We start from the raw sequence: 21553 nt of genomic DNA on the forward strand, positions 1-21553 counted from the left end.
TCTGCACACAGAGGCGCCGGCCCCAGGGCTTCCCAGCAGCAACTGCCCTCCCAGCCAGGCCCCGGCAGCCCCGGACACGCCTCACCCTCTGAGGAAGGCTGCAGGGTCATCCCCTCACTGAGGAGGAAACAGAAATCCCGAGTGTCAGTGACCAAACCCCCCTCAAGGCCACACGGCCGACGGGTGAGGAGCTGGCACCCCCACCTCTGGCCACACGTCCCTCCTGGAAGCCCGAGCTGAGCCAGTGCGGCAGGGGGCGCGGCAGCCAGTGGGGTCCTGTCACCCCTCGCAGGGGCTCTCAGGACTTGGATGGAGACCCCCAGGGAGTGTGGGCTGTGCCCCTTGCCCAGGGTCTCCTGGGTGTTCAGACTGCGGACTTTTCTCTCCCACAAAGAACCTGACCGTGCCCAGGGTGCCCAGCACCCGATAGAGCTGCCCGCCAGCCACCCTGCCCCGGGAGCCACTCAGACCCTCGCCGGCCCTCCCCATCCAGCCCACCCCGGGAAGCCCTGAACCCTGTCGAAAGGCCCAGAGAGTGCCTGGGGAAGCAGGCGGGGCGCCCTTACTTGATCTCCGTCTGGCCGCCTGCCTTGCGGGCGATCTGCACCAGCTCCTTGCCGTACCGCTCCTCCGCCTGGGCCCTGCAACGACAAACCCCCGGACACCGGTCTTGTCCACGGCTGCCGCCCTAGGCTCACCCTCAGATGGGCGCAGCCAGGTCACAGGGCCTGCCCGCGCGGGACTCTGGCCCTGTGCACGCCTCCTTGAGACGGTTAAGCCTCCGGCCCTTCCTCTAAATAAACGTTGGCTGAAATCAAGCACATCTGATAGGACATCGGATACATTGCCCACTTGGGGGAAGGCCCAGGCTGGGAAAAATGGGGGAATCACACTCCTGACTTCTTAGAGCAGGGGTGGCCTGCCAGCGGCCAGACTGGCCTGGGGGCTCCCTCCCCTTCCCGGCGCTCACCTCTGTCTCAGCAGCTCCTCCACGTCCTTGCACATCTTCCTGCCATCCAGCAGCCGCTGCAGCAACACTTCGTAGCCCGTGTGGGCAGTGAAGTCCCTGCACTGGGATGCAGGATAGAGGGCGCGTGAGGGCCACCGCCAGGGAACGGACCCCACTGACCGCCGCAGGGACCCGGCTTCCCCATCAGCCTCCATCTCCCCTATCTAAGGACGAGCTCTTCCTTAGACCGCACGTGGCTTCAGACAGGCACACAATGGGTCCCCCGATCGGTGGAGGCACCAGGGGGAGCCCTGCGGGGATCAGAGCTCACAGTCAGGACGCTCTAACCTAAGACGGCCTTGGGAAGGGCCCCCACCACAAGGCCCCCGTGATGACAGCCTTGGGGGGTGCCTGGCACCGTTCACCCCTGTCGCCTTCTCAAGAACCCTCTTACCTCAGGTGCCCAAGTGAGAAAACTGAGGCATAGATGGGTGAGGTATACCCAGGGTGACACAGCCTGAAAGCGGCAGGCCTGGCATTGTACCCAGGCTGTCTGTGTCCGGCCCACACCCTTCAGTCCTACCCTCTACAGCCTCTGCAAAGAACAGCAATTGCCGTTCCCTGACAATCCACTGTGTGCTGGACGCCATGTCGGGCTCACCCTGTGGGCTCAGGGGATCCTCCTGCACCCAATGGGTGGAGTGAACGTCGAGGGTCAGGATCCGGCTCTCACGGTGCTGAGAGTAAGGTTTCTGTGCCTCTCAGCCTGGCTCCCATCCATTTTTGTCCCCCATCCATTCTTGGGGAAGGACCCCAACCCACCAGGGTGCTCGGCCAGGCAACTGGGCCAGCCCCATAAGGCAGCACCTACCTGTTTTCTTTTCCATTTCCACAGACCATCCCCCATCATGAGCCACAGAGATGGGGGGAAGGGAGCCCCCACTTCCCCGATTCACACTCCACAGCCCCGTCTCAGAGCTTAGTGAATCAGCAGGTCTTTCCCAAGGCGGCACACACTTAAGTCAAGAGCTGGCCATGTTGCCCCATGCCTCCCCTCAAATGCTGTGTTGTAGGTGTGTGGGGAAAGGTGGGGAGAAGTCTAAATCAAGGAGAGCTTCCTGCAGGAAGAGGTATTTGAGCTCGGCTCTGGGCTTCACAGGTGGTGCTAGTGGTAAAGAACCCGCCGGCCAGTGCGGGAGACATAAGAAACATGGGTTCAGTCCCTGGATTGGGAAGATGCCCTGGAGGAAGAAACAGCAACCGACTCCAGTACTCTTGCCCGGAGGATCCCAGGGACAGAAGAGCCTGGCAGGCTAGAGTCCATGGGGTTGCAAGAGTCAGACCCGACTGAAGCAAATTAGCATGCACTGGGAAGAGAAGGTGTTGTTTTTCAAGGTCTAAGGAGAATTGGACGCGGTAGAGAAAGGCAGAGAGGCCACAAATTGTACCAGCTAGCCCCACCAATCCCAGCCCACCTTCAGTCAACTCAGAACGGTGGAATCTGCCAGCCCACAGAATGGTTAGGATCCCAAGTGCATGCCTCCTCCATAAGCAGCCCTAGAAGTTCCTAAGACCAGGTTCAGCTGCCCACAGGCTGATGAGCAGCGGGCCTGGGTCTTGGTTGGCTACTCAGGGCCCCAGGCAGAGTGGTCATCCTCCAAGCCCCACATGCCTCTCTGCCCCAGCATCTAGGCTGGTGTGGCTGCCCCAGGCTCCATTTCTGTAGCTTTCGTGGGCCACTCGCTACTAACCAGGCAGCAGACCACAGCTTCCTGCCCCAGCCTCCCCACCCTGCCCCTGAGGACCCCCAAGACAAAAGCCAGTGGCAGCCAGGGAGGAAGACGGGTCCTTTCTGCTCCTTCCCTGCCCTTGCCCCCTCTGAGGGCTCACTCTGAGCTGGAAACCACAGGCCACCAGAACTAGGAAGCGTCTTGTCCCATGTCCCTCAGTCCTTGGGGAAACTGAGGCCTAGAGAGGGGAAGATGCGCCTGAGGTCCCATAGGCAGAGCGGGACGAGGACTTGGACTTGCAGGCCCTGTTGTTACCCCGCCATGCCTCTCGGGGAGGGGACGGCTGACCGAGCCCAGCCCCGCAGCAGACTCTCTGCTCTCTCCTCCCAGCCCCCACTCCCCAGAGGAAACCCACTATCATTTCAGAGACCCCCGAGTGGAAAGAGAAGCAAAACCAAACCTACATTGGCCATTCTGGAGGAAGTGGCAGGCAGAGGGGCCCTGCAGGTGGGGTTCTCGGAGCTCAAGTCCCCAAAGTTCTACAGGCTCTAGAATCTGGCCCAGCCTTGACTCAGAGCAGGTGGGGCTTCGGCTGGGTGAGCCACCGTCACCAGTGAGTATGTTGTTCCAAGGAAGTGCCGGACTCCCTGGGGGCTGTTCCCGGCTGGCCTGCACCCCCTCCGCCACCCCACCTCAGCTGCCTCCTCCAGGGCTTCTGACTCAGGCCTCAGAGCGGGGCAGAGTGGGGCTCAGGAAGCTGCCGAGGAAACTGATCAGTTAATCGATCAGTCCTGCAGGCTCCCGCCCTCCAGGGGCCCACCCTGGCCTTTCCTCCCGGCACCTAACTAGCCACAGCCCGTAGGTATCCTGAGTTCCCTTTCAACCCCCTTTTTACAGGCTCAGATGGACATTTCCACAGTGTGGAAGCTACGAGAAGGCAGGGCTTCCCACCTCTCTGTGTCCCCCTGCAGCCTCTGTCACCTGAGACCTGTCTCTGGCCTTGCCCTCGGTGAAATAGCCAATTAATGAGTCCACCAGCCACACACGATACCAAGAATATCACAGCTGTTTTCTTACTGAAAAACACCACACACCCAGGGAGTTAAGGACGATGAAGAGGAGGAAAAGAGGGTAAGTGATTGCCCAAGTTCCCTCAGCTGGTAAAGATCAGAATCTAAGATATGAACGCAGGTCAGCTTGTCCTCCAGGCTTCCCAGGTGACACTAGTGGTAAAGAAGCCACCTGCCAATGCAGGAGACACGAGAGACGCAGGTTCGATCCCTGGGTTGGGAAGATCCCCTGGAGGAGGGCGTGGCTACCCCCTCCAGTGTTCTTGCCTGGAGGCTCCCATGGACAAAGGAGCTTAGCGGGCTGACAGTCCATAGGGTCTCCAAGAGTTGGACATGACTGGAGCGAGTGAGCACACACGCAGTTTGTCCCCAAACCATCAGACATTCAGTCCAGTTCAGACACTGATAGTCCAGCAACTCTGTCACATTTTGAAACATCAAAAAAAAAAAACTTCTGAAGATGATTACTCAGACTCCCTCTGCCTCAAACCAAAGCCATGTTTCCGTCTGTCATTCAGTTACCATGGATTCTCAGAGGCCAGCTCCGTGCCCAGGCTGGGTCAGAGGATCGCTGCCCTGGAGAAGGGCCGGCTGGCTCTGCAGATGTGAGCGGGCAGCCAGCAAACAGCCAGAGGCCCACCCTCGCCATGTGGCACCTAGGGCGGTCCACCCCAGGGCAGGGTGCCAGGTGGCAGGCAGATGCAGCCCCCTCCTGGGGAGACCTCCCCCAAGCCGGATGTGGGACCCCAGGCCTTGCCATCCATGCTGGGTGGCCATTCTTGGCCTCCCTTGCCCCACACTCATCAGATCAGGGCTACAGAAGATGTTCCAGGATGCTCCGGCCAGAGGAAGCGTATTCCTGCCTCCACCTGAAGGCATGCAAGAGGCCTGCGTGCTTGGGGCTCTGGGCTCTGCTCAGGGATGGCCCACCTGCTCCCTTGGCTGGATGGCCCTGGATGTGAGCCACGGTCCAGGCCGGCAAGCCGGCCCCAGCCCTGCCATGCCCCCACTACGCAGCTACAGAAGGAGCCTTTGTACCCACTGCCACTTCCTCCTTATCACACCCATACCATTCTTGGTGGCTGCATTGGCTGGGCCACAGAGCCCAGAGCCCCAAGCAAGTCACTTCCCTTCTCAGGACCAGGTTTCCTCATCGAGGAAGTGTATGCGGTGGACAACCTCTCCTGGCCCCAGACAGCCCACCACGTGGGCACAGCCCCCTCGGGGCAGACTGGCTGCCAAGTTTAGGGTGGGGGCCCAGGCCTGGCCTGAGAGACTGGACAGAGTTTAGCAGACCATTTATGGGTTCACACCCCACCCTGTGGTCCTGGGCACTCTCAGCTTCTACTTCCCTCCCTGTAACAAGAGGCCTAATGGTTCCCTCCACCTACAGTTGACCTAAGAAGTCAATGAAACAATGTACACAGATGAGATGAGGAAACACAAGGTCAGAGGTTGCCCTGAGCTGGAAACAGGGCTGACAATTATCACAGATGAGAAAAATGGAGAGGTTACCTAGCCTGCTCAGAAGTCCGTGGGCAACAGCCAGGTTTTGAGCCCTGCTCTCCCAGGCCAGATCTTAGCTCATCCCCTCACCTCTCTGCAAAGCCCCAAACTCAGTTACTGTTCAGCAAGAGTAGCTCCCCACGCCTTGCCCTGGCCCCACCCGGCTCTCACCAGACAGAACCCAGCTGCTCAAGGCTGGAAAACACCGAGTTATCACCCTACTGAGTTATACACCCTCCCCACCAGAGGGTCCATTTAAAAGGCTGCAGAAGCTTTTTCAAATGTTCCCTTACTTGAAATTCCAGAATATAAAGTATCTCAGAGGAGAGCTAAGCCTCTCACCTCAGAGGGAGAGGCCTGGGATTCGGCCAGAAGTCTGATCTGCCGGGAAGAAGCTGGGTAGTCTTGGTGAAGCCCTTGTCCCTTCTGGGGCCACCTGACTGTGTTATGGGTTTGGGGAGAGGAGGTGACCTTCAACTGTCCTTTCAGCCTGGAGGCTGTTGTGTGTCTGTTGGCTTTTGGAAACCATGGCAACCATAACTGCATCTTACCTGGAGATGTCTGAAGTCAGGGGTGAGCTGGAGCTGCCCAAGGGGAGTCCAAGGGCGTATGAGGCCTGGAGGGGAGCAGTTGGGGACTGACACCCATACGTCTCCTAGGAACCAAGTGGAGGCCGGGAAGGTAGCTGGGAAGAGCTGCCTGTAAATCTCAGCTGGTGAGAAATACCTGGCAGCAAAGGAGGAGCCCCCCAAAAAAGCTGCATGGAGCAGATGATGGGGTGCAGCTGGGAGGTATCAGACGTGGACAGCTGCAGGGAGGAGAGTGGGATAGCCAGGGGACGAGGTCCCCGAAGGACCTGCAAAAGTAGCCAGGAGAGGAAGAGCTGACCTGTGGGCATCAGTCACCTGCTGCACCAGCTTCAACTGCACCAGGGAAATAAGGCCCTTCACCCCTTTAGACCTTCCGACCCCACACCCACGCCGTCTGTAGAGACACCAGAAGCAGTAAGCAGTGGGGGTGACAGAGGCCGACCCCGTGGCCATCATAGGCTTCCAATCACAGGCAAAGTTGGGGGAGAGGGGAGCTTTCAAGTGAACAGGAAAGTGAGATTTTGATACAAGGTTGAACTGGAGGGAGTTAGACCTGAAAAGAACTGGACATGCTCTAACACATGCCCAGGGGTGAGGAAGAGAGAGCTACCACTTCCGCTTTGGAAGGCGGAAGGAAAAAATTTAAGTTTCCTGCTTGCGCCTTACCAAGTTCAGAGACTGTTTCATAAAATGCTTACCATTCTTGTCAGAAACCTTTCTAATGACTGACGTGCTCTTGGGTTGCTAGGCTCTTTATATATTTTACCTAACTTTTTTTTTAAATCACCTTTTACTGGTGGAAGAAGAGACAGATCAGGGAGACTGGACTCACTCCTTTTATCTCAGGAAGCCCCAGAAGCCAAGGACAGCAATTTTGAATATGGTTATAGGCTGCACAGTACTTGGGCGCCTTCACCGTCTAATTTCACCGCAATTTAACAGAAGGGACTTCTGTGGCCGATGCGCCTACTGTGGCTAGTTTACTAGTAACTAGTCCACTGTTGCTTGTCTGCTATGGGCTGAGAAGCAAAACCATTGGGCTTGTCAGAACACCTGAGGAAGTGAGTAATGAACTCTGGAAAAGGCAGAACGTGAGGCGGTTTGCCTCCTGGGTCCCAGTGCCCACGTCTGTACAGCAATGCTCAGCAAATACACTGGACAAAGGCTGAGGACATAGGGAGACCCTCACGTGGACATGCCTTTATGACAGCTGGCTCCTGAGCCGCCCCAAGGAGAAGACCAGACCATTTGTTTGCAATTTAATGGCTAGTTATCCAGCACCTTTAAATAAGCCAGACAGACCCATCTCCTCTACTTTGTACAACATGTTACTATCCCCATTGTACAGATAAAGAAACTGAGTCTCAGAGAGGATAAGTCAATGAATAGCAGCCAGGATCTTTCCACTGCCCCACGGCTAGTACCACACAGTAGGTCTCAGCTCCACCATTATTTGTTGCTAAACTGAGAGAAGGCAAAGAACAGATACTCAGGTGTGGCTTGGATGAATGGGTGGATGGATGGATGAATGGGTGGATAGATGGATGGATGGATGGATGAACCAGAGACTTCAGTGAGCAAGCTGGATGTTTACCCAGAGAATCCCAGGAGGAGGGTTGGGTACAGAGAGAGTCCCAGGCCTCAGCTCTTGAGGAGCCAGTAAGGAATGTGATCATTTACAGGCCTTTGTGGGGCCTTCAGTGGAAGAGGGTGCATCTGTGTTTGGTGTCCCCAGAGGCTCAGCCAGGACTCACAGGGAAGTAGACGGGGAGGCCAACTCCAGATCAGTACAAAGAAGGACTTTTCAAGAGCCCATGTGGCCCCAAATATGGAGCGCGGGTTAGTTCCTTTGCTGGGTCGAGAGTGCCCCGTAGGATCTGGTAAGCAGGTTAGGGATCCTGCAGAGAGGATTCAAGCCTCAAATGATGTGTCCAAGTAGGTGTTCTGAGTCTAGGTGTCCCCTGACTTAAAGATTAGAGGGCCCCATCCATAAGCAGGCAAATGTGGGGTGATTTATGGCTTTTCTAAGATGTCTCAGGATAGGTGTCAAAGGGAGAGAGCCAAGAAAGCAGATAGACTCTTAAGGAACAAAAGCACATTGAACATGGTTAAATGAGCTAATCTGGGGCTTGGGATTAGAAATGAGTTTCCAGAGGGCTCTAGATCTCCACTGAGCCCTGGGCTGAGGCCTCCTCACCCAAGCAGCCCTGTTGCATGGTCTCTGAGATGTCCAGGCCCTTGACCTGGGGCCCAGTTGGGACGCAAGCTTTGGGGAACCTGGAGACCTGGGGTTGATTGTTTCCTGCAGCCTTGGGTGAGGGGGTGGGGAGCTGTTAGAGCCCTGTGAATATTCAGGGGCTCCTAGGAATCCCACATTGCAGAGTTTGGAGGCCAGGGAATAGCACAAGTACCAGAAAGGGACCTATTGTGCCAACCTGGGGCCTCTTATCTCAGTAATACAGACCCCAGGAAGATCTGAAGATGAGAGAGGTTATATAACTTGTCCCGACTCCAGCACCAATTGTGTGGGTGTGCTGGCTTCCGACTTGGTGACTTTGTTCTTTCAAGTAGGCCTCCTCCAACATCAGGAAGGAAAGGCCTCCTCTACAGCACTCCCCTCCCCCATCCTGTGAAGTCCTGCTCACTTCCCCTCCACTCTTAAAGGCCCAGCTCAATCCCCCACTTCTTCCTCCTGCGTTAAGAAACCAAAACGTGCAGAAGTTAGCACAGGGGACAGGGCAGGGAGGGAACACAAGTCTGGGCAGAGGCCTGGAGGAGGCAGTGAGCCCCTAGGGTTCAGGAGCCTGGAAGCCTGACGCTCAGAGCTGTGAGTGGCGAGGGGGCTGAACGGCCAGAGCAGGTGTCTGAAGAGGTGGCCTGAAACCAGCTCGGGGAGAGCCCCGAGTCAGGCAGAGCCAGTGGTGGGACCCTCCCAGGAGGTAACGGGAACCAGGGCCAGGTTCCAAGGTCAGGAGAAGGGAGCAGGGAGGGTGGCATGTGGACAGGTAGAAGCCCGTGTCCTCTATGCCTTTAATTCTCAGAGAAGCCTGCAGTGTCAGGACCGTACCCTTATTGCCCCATGTCACAGGTGACAACTGAGGCTCCGCAGCCGCCTGCAATGCAGGAGTCGTGGGTTCGATCCCTGAGTCGGGAAGACCCCCTGGAGGAGGGCATGGCAACCCACTCCTGTATTCTTGCCTGGAGAATCCCCATGGGCAGAGGAGCCTGCTGAGCTACCGTCCATGGGGTCACAGAGAGTCAGACACGACTGAGGCGACTGAGCACGCAGACACTCATGAAAGGTGAATCACTGGCCCAGGTCTCACAGCTCCTCTGCAGGGGGGCAGGAGGAGGACGGCAGGGGCCAGGGCTGAGGGCAGGTAGGGAAGGCGGGTGGAGGTTACTGAGCCACCCCAGACTCTAAGCCCCGGAGGAGACTCTGATCCATAAGCAAGGACAGGCCGTGACCACACCCTGCGCATAGCCAGCCCCACGGCTCCTTGCTGCAGGGGTTCCAGCTTGTGAGTGACCAGCCAGGAACTGGGGGCCGGCGCCAATAGCCAAGGCTCTGTTTATACTTGTCCCTTTCCCCAGGCATCACCCCTTCCACACCACCTATACCTGCCAGGAGATGGCCCATAGGTACACCCCCTTATCAAGAAGAAGTTCAGGCAGGGGGTGTGGAAAGAGTCCAGGCACTGGGTTCTGGTCCTGGCCAAGCCCATGCATACAGACAATGTGAACTTGGGCAAGTTACTTAACCTCCCGTGCACAGATTCCCTCCTCTATAGAAAGACTGTGAACCCACTGCCCTCCTCCCAGGGGCCCTGAGGACTAAATGAAATAATATATGTAGGAGCCCAGCAAAGGTCATCCTGAGACTTAATGAGCTCCTGGAAAAGGGTGGCCATGGTGATCAGTATATGTTAAGTGAAAGTAAACCAAGAAAGGAAAGAAAAAAGGAGAGCTGAGTTTGAATCCTAGCTGTGACGCTTATCTCGACTGGTTGCTTCCAGTCTTTCAGCCTCAGGTTTTTCATCCGTAAAGCGAATGAACACTTGGACTTAGATGCTCACGGGGCCAAGGAGGGGTGTCTTGCTTGGTGGTATAATCTGCTGCAGGGTGAGAACTGGCAGCTTCTTTTGGGCTCGAGACTTACTCAAGACAGAGATGGGCCCACTCCTCACACCTCTCCCCAGAGGCAGGAATAGACCCCCAGCAGCCCCTGCAGAAGGCCCCTCAGCCTCCTCTGCTGCCCTTGGAAGGGTCTGGACCTCAGAACTGACCCTGGGCTCTGGTTGTAACACTCTCCAAGCCCAGGGGCTTTCTGGGTCTCCTGTACCTGCTGAGGGTCTGCATGTGGGGTTCTTGCCTTTATTAGGCCATTAACATTCATCTGACCACGTCTCTGTCTTTTAACCACAGTGATAGATTTAATACAGACAAGGAGCCAGAGGCTGAGAGAGTGGAGGGGCTCAACCACGAGGGCAATGGAATCCAAGCAGGGTGTTGGATTCTAAAGGCAGTGTGAGAGACAAAGACGGCGCCCTCCACCATCTTTGGGTTCTGTTTTAGAGACTGGGAAGTTGCTTTACCCTGTCCAACACAGCAAGCATGTATCAGGCATAGAAGCATTGAGGGAAAACACATCTTCAAGTGGAGCAAGATGCTGCCTCTGGGGTCCTGGGGCTCTGGGGCTGCCTGAGGGAAGCCTGTTCTCTCTGGGACCATCACTGCTTAACTTTCCCCCTCAGCATTCACTTGCACCCACACGTTGTTGATGTGTGTTTAGTCGTTCAGTCATGTTTGACTCTTTGTGACCCCTTGGACTGGAGCCCACCAGGCTTCTCTGTTCATGAGATTCTCCAGGCAAGAATAGCAGAGTGGGTTGCCATTTCCTCCTCCAAGGGATCTTCCTGACCCAGGGATCGAACCTCTGTCTCCTGTGTCTCCTGCATTGCACCAAACATGTTGGTAGGACTCAAACCAAGACCACTGGATCCTGGAGTGCAAACTCCTCCCCTCATTGAAGCTGCAGTCCTTCTAGGCTTAGCGCTGATCTGCATACTAAAATAAAATTCCAGCAACCTCACGGCAGCTCCTGCCCTGACCTGAGGCCTAGTTTTAGCTGCTGGTCTTCCCCTAACCCTGGAATCAGCCACACTGTTCCTTTGGTTCCAGCATCCATTTCCATCCTCATCTGGGTCAGAGTGAGAACAACGGCAGAGACCAGCTCAGCACCTACTACTGTGCTGCCTTCCAGTAGTGGAGACCCTCACACTGTGCAGACCTTCATGCCCGACAATTTCAGTATTCATGACAGCTCCATGGACACTGATCCAGGCTTTTCTGTTGATCCCCTGCCTACCACCTCACTCTGTTTGCGTGGACTGACCCCAGCTGACCTTCTGGACCTTCCTACCACTTGCAGTCTGGGGTCCCCAGGATTGGGAGAGTGGTCTCAGAGCTGGTCCAAATGAAGGGGAAACATTCAAGAGGTGACAAAGAAGGGGACTTCTTTTGCTTCAGTGGCTGCCAGTTGGGAAGTTGAGGATCAGAAATCCTGATTTTCAAAGGCTTCTCAGGTCTAAGCAGGCCAAGGCCAAGGTGGACATCAGTTCCCTCAAGGCCTTCTCACAGTCCACTGAAGAAGTAGGTGACCCCAGCCTATGGGACAATCGTCCTTGAAGGATAAAAGCTGGTGGGGACTCAAGGAAGCTCAGAAGTCATGGGCCTTCCCAGGCGGCCAGAGGTAGGGCAACTCTAAGGAGAAGCCCACCATCTCAAGGGGATCCTCTCAAAGGATGGTGTCTCTCCACGTATGTCCAGGCTTGGGAGAGTTAGAGGGGGGTTGTCCTAGACTGGTGGCAACCTCACGTGTGTGTGCTAAGTCACTTCAGTTGTGTCTGACTCTTTGCAACCCCATGGACCATAGCCTGCCAGGGCTCTTCCATCTATGGGGACTCTTCACGCAAGAATACTAGACCTGGTTGCCAGGTCCTCCTCCAAGGGATCTTCCTGACCCAGGGATCGAACTCGAGTCTCTCAAGTCTCTTGTGTCTCCTGCAATGGCAGGCAGGTTCTTTACCACTAGCACCACCTCAGAAATGTTCAAACCTCAGTTTCCTCACCTATAAAAACACCTTGAGTCTAGAAAAAAAGGAACCCTCCAACACTGTTGGTGGGAATGTAAACTGGTACAGCTACTATGGAGAACAGTTTGGAGGGTCCTTAACAAACTAAAAATAGAGCTACCATATGATCCTGCAATCCCATTTCTGGGTGTATATGCAGAGAAAAGCATAAATCAAAAATATACTTTCATCCCATTGTTCATTCCAATACTGTTTACAATAGCCAAGACATGGAGACAACCTAAATGGTCATCAGCAGATGAATGGTAAAGAAGATATGGTACATATATTCAATGAGTATTTATTCATTGAATATTCATATATATAATATTCATATATTCAGCCATAAAAATGAAATCATGCCATTTGTAGCAACATGGATGGACCTAGAGATTATCATACTAAGTGAAATAAGCCAGACAGAGAAAGACAAATATCATATGACATCACTGAAATGTGGAATCTAAAAAAAAAACTTATTTATAAAACAGAACTAGATCCACAGGCGGAAAACAAACTATGGTTACCTAAGGGGAAAAGGAGGGAGGGATACACTAGGAGTTTGGGATTAGCAGATACCTGTGCGCTCTGAAGTCACTCAGTCATGTCTGACTCTTTGCGACCCCATGGACCATAGCCCCCCAGGCTCCTCTGTCCATGGGATTGTCCAGGCAGAATACTGGAGTTGGTTGCCATGCCCTCCTCCAGGGGATCTTCCAGACCTAGGTATCAAACCTGGGTCTCCCACTTTGCAGGTAGACTCTTTACTGTCTGAGCCACCAGGGATACTACTATATATATAAAATAGATAACCAACAAGGGGCTACTGTATATTATAGGGAACTACACTCAATGTTTTATATAATCTATAAGGGAAAAGAATCTGAAAAGAATATATATATATATATACACACACACATATATACACATATATAAAATATGTATAACTGAACCACTTTTCTGTATACTTAAAACTAATGCAACATTGTAAATCAACTGTACTTTATTTTTTTATTAAAAATTTAAAAAAAAACACCTCAACGCAGGACCTTAATAGCCAGCAACATTGAAAAAAACGAACAAAGTTGGAAGACTCACACTTCCTGATTTCAAAACTCACTACAAAGCTATCGCAATTAAAATAGTGTGGTTTTGTCATAAGGACAGACTTATAGACCAATGGAATGAAATAGAAAACTAGAGATAAGCACCCACATATATGGTCAACTGAGTTTCAACAAGGATAAGACCATGCAATGTGGAAAAGACCATCTTTTCAACAAAAGGTGATGGGGAAATGGATAGTCACATGCAAAGGCATGAAGTTGGACTCTTACTTAATGCCATATACAAAAACTAACTCAAAATGGATAAATGACCTAAATGTAAGAGCTAAAACTGTAAAGCTCTGAACAGAAAATAAGGGAAAAGTTTTAAGACACTGAATTTAACAACGATTTCTTGCATATGATACCAAAAGAACAGTCAATAAAAGAAAAAATAAATTAGTTAGACTTTACGAAAAGAAAAAATTTTTTTTCATTAAAAGACAGTATCAAGAGACTGAAAAGACAATCCACAAATTGGGAGAAAATATTTGCTAATCATACTTAAAATAATTACTATCCAGACCGTATAAAGAACTTTTAAAACTGAACAACAAAAAGATAACCCAATTCAAAAGTAGGCAAAGGACTTGAATAGACATTTCTCTAAGGAAGATAAACAAATGGTCAATAAATGTGTAAAAATATGCTCAACAACATTAGTCACTGGGAAATACAAATCAAAACACCAGTGAGGGACTTCCCTACCTGTCCCGTGGCTAAGAGTCTACACTTCCACTGCAGCGGGCCCAGGTTTGATCCCTGGTCAGGGAAATAAGATCACACACATCACATGGATAGACAGATAAATAAATAAAAAGAGCCAAAGTTTAAAAAAAAAAAAAAAAGAAATACCACTTCATGCCTACTAGGATGCCTATGATTGGGGGAAAAAACAGAAAATAACAAGCCCTCGTGAAGATGTGGAGAAACTGGAACCCGTGTGCACTGCTGATGGAATGTAACTAGAGCAGCTTCTGGGGAAATATTGACAGTGTCACAGTTACTCAGCATGTTAAACACAGGATTACTTACGATCCAGGAACTTCACTCCTAGTTTTATACCCAAAAGAACTGAAAGCAGGAATTCAAACCAGTATTAGTACATCCACATTCATAGCAACATTTTTCATAATATACAAAATGAGATTAAAAACCCAAGTGCCCAACAATAGATGAATGAATAAACAAAATGAGGTATACATGTAGAATGGAACATTTTTCAGCCATTAAAAAGAATGAAATTCCAATACATGCTAAAACATGTATGAAGACATGTTAAAGACACTATGCTAAATGAAACAGGACAAATACTGCCTGATTCTACTTATACTGGTCCCTAGCATGGCAAATTCATAAAGACAGAAAGTAGAGTAGGAGATGAGAGGAACGAGATAAGGAGTTATTATTTAAGGGGTATAGAATTTCTGTTTGAAATGATGAAAAAGTTTTGGAATTAGTGGTGATGGTTGGTAGCACATTATGAATGTACAGATGCCACTTAATTGGACACTTAAAAATGATTAAAATGGTAAATTTTCTGTTATGTATATTGATATTGGCCACAAAAAAGTAATTGTATAAGGTTAAAAAAACCCCCTCTATCCTCTACTAATTCACAAGTGAGTCAAATGAGGTCATGTAAATGGTAAAAGCCAGATATATGCTCATTGTCAGCAATGGCCATGCAGTAGGAAAACCACAGTTCTCAACATCAGTGGAGAACTTTGAAAACTACTGCCCCTCCACGATGAAATTTGTATGTAATTGACCTGGGGCTGCACCTGGGCATTGGAATTCATGACCCCTGTCACAGTTCTGATCTTATCTCCAACCACTCTTCACCTCCACCACTCTGCCCCAGCAGCATAGGCCTCCTTGTCCTCTGAATAGGTCAAGCACCCTCCTGACTCAGCCCACCGCCGCTTCTTTTTCTCTCCAGTATGGCTCAGCTTCTGCTTTTCTATTTCCGCAGTTGGGAACCCTGATCCCATCTGGCTGCCCCATCCCCACCCTGGCTGCTAGTCTCTGGAGCATCAGCAGATACTTCCTGTTGCCCAATAGTGGGTGGCCTGTCAACACCAGGGGAAGGGCCTGTCACTCGCCGGCCTGCTCCTGTTACCCACTGCTCACGGTGCCAGGTCTCAGCAAACCACCACATGCTCTTGCTAATGTCAAGGGCGCTCTGACCTGGTTGGGGAAGATAGCAGCCAAGCCTAGCCCAGCAGCCCCAATGTCCATCTGGGTGGCACCCCCCAGGCCCACATCTCCTCTATAAGTCATGGTTTTCTCTCTATAAAGCAGGAATAAGAATACCAGCCTCATGGGGCTATTGCATCTTGTCACCTGAAGCCATAGGAATGACTGTCAAATGGTGGAATTTAGTATCCAATGGTGAACAGAGTTGGGGAGGCATCCTGAGATTAGGAAGACCCACATAGGAGGCTCATGCTGTAGATGCCTATCCGATTATAAGTCAGGATCCCTTGGGATCTCTTCCTGGTCTAGTAGCTCCCAATGCTGAGCAGCAGCATGTGGTCCCCTGAGGACTGGGCTTGGTGTCTCCATCCTCAAAGCCTTTATCTCAGTTGAGAATCACTCTAATATCCTATAGATGAGGAAACTGAAGCTCAGAAAGGAGAAAGGATTCTCCAAGTTCCCCCCCAGCAAGTGAGTGGGGAAGCTTCAAAGAGGCCTGTCCCCCTTCTGAGCCTGGAGCACAGAGAGTGACTAAGCCTGTGAGGGAGGGGCCTTCCGGAGCTAGTTCAGCAGGATGCCCCAGCTAGCGTGGGCAGCCCCCAGGGCACCGGGTACCACTCTCTCTTGCTGGAAGTGAGGGAGTTTCAATTTCCGTAACTAGTTCCCTCCATCGTGTCGTTTGCAGCGTCAGACAGGCTCTAGCTGAGGCAGGCATCCTAACCACAGCCCGCAGCCTCCAAGCCTCTTTTTGCATGAGAGGAAACATCCGTCACTGGAGAGAGTGAAGAAAGGAAGAAAGGCTCTCTGCCTCCACTCAAGGCTGGTCAAGGCCTTTAAAAGCCCAGCCAGGGTCTTCCCTTCCTATAGTCACCCTACGCAGTCCTCTGGGCCAGAAAACCGTCTTACAAACCCACTGCACCCGCTCCCCCTTCCATACCTTTACCCATGCCAGTCCTTCTTGGAGTTTCCTTTGCCCTCCCACCACCTCCCAAGTCCTCCCCCACCTTTCCAAGCCCAAGCAAGGCCCTCCCTCCCCATCCCAGGGGCTAGCAACCCCGGCTGTGTGGAGATGCAGGGAAAAGCCAGCCAAAGTCCCTGAGTTCCTGGGAACTGGACAACAAGAGGACCTTGAGAAGCAGATCTTGTTTTCCACCAAGAATAAAACCGAAGGTGTGGGTTACGTTCTTGACCCAGGACACAGCAGCCAGGAAACGCTACAGGGGAACAGCTGCAGGCATCACAAAAGCAGGGCAAACGCAACCATGAACCTCTGCAGTCACTTACTGCCATCAGACGGTCGACAGCATCCTATGGAGTGGGTGTGGAGGAACCACAATCTTGGGTCCCTGGGGGCACACACACCACAAAGTGTGCACAGAGTATGTGGAAGAATTCATGCTACTGAACCACAAATGTCACCTAAAAGCACCATCTCGGCTTAAAAACAGGAATTGCTTAGTTTTGTTTTTTAAACATTTTCCTTTTAAAGCATATGTAATCTGTGACCATTTGCAGAAAATTAATGGTGAGAGAAATCACCTTACTTCCAAAACCATGGGAACCAATGTTACCGAATAGGGAGCCACCCTTTCATCCTTTAGGAATTATAATTGAACCAAGAACTTACCAGTCTCCTTGGATTCAGGGCAGAATGGGATGGGGTCCAACAGAGCTAAGGGAAGGGGTGTCCCTGATCTCCCTTGGATGTATGACCATGAACTCGACCCTTGACCTCCCTGTGTCTCCGTTCTGGACATGGGAGGACATTGGCAAGTCCTTCCCTGAAAGGTGGATTTGGGGACACACGTGTCACAGGGCCTGGTGCATAAGGGGTGCTGAACAACAGCCAGGCACAGCCACCTCTGAGAATGGTGTAAGTATCTGGGACTCAGAGAAAAACGAATTTTCAAAGAACAGGAAATAGACATCTTCTTTTTCATTTTTAATTGTGTAATTTAATTTTCATTGGGTAATATATTTACATGGTTCAACAATCAAACGCTATAGAAAAGTACATAGAATGCTCAATGCCACCCAGCCCTGAAACCCATCAATCTTTCTTCTTTCACTTCCCCCAAAAGGCCATCACTTTAATTAGCTCTCTATGTGTCTTTCCAGAGATTCTCGTTGTTAATACAAGCCCCTGCGTGCGTGCTAAGTCACTTCAGTCGTGTTTGACTCTTTGCAAGGCCCTGGACTGTAGCCCGCCAGGCTCCTCTGTCCATGGGACTCTCCAGCAGGAATACTGGAGTAAGTAGCCATTCCCTTCTCCAGGGGATCTTCCCGATTCAGGGATCGAACCCAGGTCTCCTCTGTTACAGGCGAATTCTTTACCCTCTGAGCCATCAGGGAAACCCTAATACAAGCTTATACCAACACTAATGCTTATTTCCCTCTACTTTTCACAATGGGTTGCACACAAGACACACCGCTCTGCTCTGTGCTTTTTACACAAAACACCATGCCTCAGAGAGCTCTGCGACCTCACAGAAAGAGTCCGTTCTCATCCTTTTCAACAGCCACGGCCAGGGAGGCACAGGGAGGGCAGTAGGCGGCAGCAAAAGAAGGCCAGCCAGGGGCCCCCCTCTCCCACCTCCTGCCTCTACCATCCCCTCCTGCTCAGGAGGACCCCCTCCTCAGCCACTGGCCTCCTCGGCCTTCAAGGCCACAGGGCCCTGCCCTGCTGCAAGTCCATCCACGAAGCCTGAGTGATTCCCAGCAGAGTCCCTTCCAGGCCACTCTGATCCCTCTTTCCTGGATGAAAAGTTTCCTGCTCAGCCAGAGGACTATGAGGGGTCCCAAAGGGGCTGCTGGTGCTGAATGCCAGAGAACTGGCCGCACCCTCTCACCCAGGAATGTCTCCTCCTGCGGGAAGCTATGCAAGAAGTGGTTATCAAGTGCAAAATCTTGATACACAAAGATCGACCCAGAATGCTAAATAGTTGGCAGTAATCTCTGCTTTTTTTAAGACAGGATATTAAAATGCAGAGAAATTACATTGCAGACAAAGGTCTATATAGTCAAAACTACAGTTTTTCCAGAAGTCATGTACAGATGTGAGAGTTGGACCATAAAGAAAGCTGAGCACCAAAGAATTGATGCTTTTGAACTGTGGTGTTGGAGAAGACTCTTGAGAATCCCTTGGACTGCAAGGAAATCCAACTAGTCAGTCCTAAAGGAAATCAGTCCTTTTCATTGGAAGGACTGATGCTGAAGCTGAAGCTCCAATACTTTGGCCACCTGATGTGAAGATCTAACTCATTGGAAAAGGCCCTGATGCTGGGAAAGATTGAAAGCAGGAGGAGGAAACGACAGAGGATGAGAGGGTTAGAGGCATCACTGATTCAATGGACATGAGTTTAAGCAAGTTCCTGGAGTTGGTGAAGGACAAGGAAGCCTGGCATGCTGTAGTCCATGGGGTCACAAAGAGTCGGACACCACTGAGCAACCGAACTGAACTGAATCTAAATGTCCAACAACAAGGGACTGTATAAATAAATCACATGTGTGTGTGCTAAGTCATTTAGTCATGTCTGACTCTTTGTGACCCTATGGACTGTAGGCTCCTCTGTCCGTGGAACTCACAGCATGTCCACCAAATCCACAAATTGAAGGACTGTACAGTCACTAACAATGGTGTTTTGAAGATAAGGAAATCACACCCAGGCCCACGCATGTTCAAGAGAAAATTATGTCGAGAAGAGGGGTGTCCCCCCACACTCTCCTCCTCAGTAGGGAACCTCAGAGTCTCAGAACTGGAGAGGGGAAGAGGCCACAGTAGCTGATCAGACACATGGGACCTCAGGCCTCTCCCCCTGCCCCTAGCCCACGCATCCTTGGTGAGTCATTCCCCCACCAAAGGAAGTGGTACCCCCTCTGTCTTCTGTTGCAGAGCTCAGCGCCTCCTCACTTAGCACAGAAGTCTCCAAATGAAGCTGGAGCCCAGCCTCAAAAGGGAGAAATGTAACCTCAAATCAGAGGGAAAAGTTCAGGCCTGGTCTCTTGGTCCCCTTTGATGGTTTCCGCCCAAAGCCATGATGGTGGGGAGGGAAGAGCAAGGCATGACAAGGAGTATATGTGGCCATTACTTTTCCTTTTAACAACCCCCAAAAAGACAGGATGTGGGTCTTAATAAAACCTGGTCCAGAACTAGATTTTCCTTCTTAAAACAACATCCCGTGACTTCTTTGCAAAGGGGGTTGGATGTATAGGTCTGGGAGGCAATGAGAGGGCAGGAAGGGAAACAGCAGCTCAGAGCAGTCCTCTGGGTGCTCCCTGTGCCTGGTCCATTATCAAAGAACTCTGGACCCCAGAAGAAGTCGATCCTGACTTCTTCTAAGGCAAGGCATTCTGACAGTCTCATTTGGCTGTTTGGATGGAGGGTGAAGACAGGGGGGCCCAGCTTAGACTACCTAGTAGAGAACACTTCTCCACAAATATCGGTTGAATGTAACTAAAGCAAAATGAAGGAGAAGATAGGTTCAGAAAGGCAGGAGGACCATGGAGGTTCTTACTGTTGGTCCACTTATTCTATTAACATTGACCAAACACACACCCCACTCACCAGGCCTATGCTGAGGATGTAGACAGGTGTTTCTTGCAATACACTTTGGCTGCTGCTGGGAGCAGAGCCCCTGCAAGAAAGCTGTGTCTACTGGGGAAAGGAGTGGTAATCCCTCATTCTCTGGGATTCTCTGCCCCTCTGACCCGGTGCTGAGTCAGGTTCCGTGAGCTCTAAGGCCCTGTCAGCTCGGGCACCTGGTACTCTTATCCTCAGCTTTCTGACAGCCCCCTGTTCTGAGGCTCAGTCACAAACTTCCTGCAAAACTGTGATCTCCTTTATCACTGTGTATATTAACAGAAATCAAATGATCCCTTCCCTCCCCTGTGGCTAGCCCACCCCAGCCTCACTAGCACAGAAGCCTGCATCTGAATGTTAGGCTGCAGATAGAAGTAGGCTATAAATAAATACGGCATGGTCACACTGACAAGATTGCAAATATAGGCCTACTGAGGGACAGGACTGGTCAACTCTACCACTTCTAACCACTGTGTCTGCTTTTTATAAGTTTTTGTCTCCTCTCTTACTATCAGGCTACCAGCTATCTGTGAAACTGTCTCTAACAGGTCAGTATCAGTTCAGTCACTCAGTCGTGTCCGACTCCTTGCAATCCCATGGACTGCAAGCACGCCAGGCTTCCCTGTCCATCACCAACTCCCGGAGCTTACTCAAACTCACGTCCATCAAGTCAGTGATGCCATCCAATCATCTCATCCTTTGTCGTCCCTAACAGGTCTAACAGGTCTAACAGGTCAGGCCCACCGATATTTAATCAATCAGATCCCATTTAGTTCCCTACTATTTGCTATATCTATAGGTCAACAGGACCAAGCTTGTTAAAACTGTGGGTAAAATCAGAGTTCATGGGCCCTAACTAAAAGCTATAGGGCATCTCGAATGAGTAAAGTATGCAAGCTTTAATGTAAACTCTTAGAACCTCAGAAACCATTTTTGTTTCCCTGCTCACAATGAAGTGCTGCCGTGAACAGGGCTGGCTCTCACCTGTGTTTTGGATGGTTGAGGCTGCCAGGTAAGGGGAGTGCTGCAGTATTAGACATGATCCTTCTAGCTCAGGGGCTTCCTTCCACTACAGACCAGCCATTTGCAGGCAGCGTGTTCTCAAGTTGTGGTTAATGGCATTGTCTGGGCACAGGGTGGGGGAAAGCCAGGGGGAAGGGCAGGCTGAGCCCTGTCCCTAATACCCACACGGTGGTTGGATCACTGTGTCTTTTCCATTTTACAGATTTGTCTGTAAATTGGGGTTCAGAAGACTTCGGTGGCACCCATCTGATCTGATTTCTCTGGGAGGTAGGAAGGACTGAGTTTTTCCCTCCTTCACCAACGTGGCCCAAAGATCCAGTGATGGGCGCCATGGCTAAAGGGGCAATGAAGCACCTGAGTGAGAGCAGACACTGGGGCCAACCTGTCCAGGTTTCACCCAGCTGTGTGACTTTGGGCAAGTGACTGAGGCTCTCTGTGCCTCAGCCTCCTCTTGTGAACAACAGGTATCACAATAGCATCCACTTCCTGGGTTTAAATGAGTCAATAGATGCATAGTCCTGAGGACAGCCCCTGGCACATCTTTAGTGCTGGGTTAGTTGTCCTTGTGGGCTGGGCCAGGCTGAGACACGTGTTAGGATTCAGAGCCCGGGGGCATCGGCCTTTCCCTCCCTGCTCCGGCCCTCCCTAGCGAAGCAGCACCTCTACC

General features: G+C 51.5%; 1 protein-coding gene across 5 annotated transcripts in view; it reads right to left on the reverse strand.

The window, feature by feature from the left end:
• Positions 1–21553, reverse strand: part of PSTPIP1 (proline-serine-threonine phosphatase interacting protein 1) — a 42744-nt gene that overhangs the window by 18654 nt on the left and 2537 nt on the right. For 2 of the 5 annotated variants that reach the window (XM_043490120.1, XM_043490118.1), the window contains exons 1-3: positions 1821–1871; positions 971–1071; positions 567–641 (exon numbers count right to left, since the gene is read on the reverse strand). In XM_043490120.1, coding sequence (XP_043346055.1) covers positions 567–641; positions 971–1071; positions 1821–1859 — 215 coding nt within the window. In that variant the 5' untranslated portion in view covers positions 1860–1871. Of the gene's footprint in view, positions 1–566; positions 642–970; positions 1072–1610; positions 1635–1820; positions 1872–3143; positions 3299–21553 lie in introns of those variants that run through there. The other 3 variants (XM_043490121.1, XM_043490122.1, XM_043490119.1) reach the window with 3 other exon arrangements.

Source organism: Cervus canadensis, chromosome 17 (genome assembly GCF_019320065.1).
Source record: "Cervus canadensis isolate Bull #8, Minnesota chromosome 17, ASM1932006v1, whole genome shotgun sequence".
Classification (NCBI taxonomy): domain Eukaryota; kingdom Metazoa; phylum Chordata; class Mammalia; order Artiodactyla; family Cervidae; genus Cervus; species Cervus canadensis.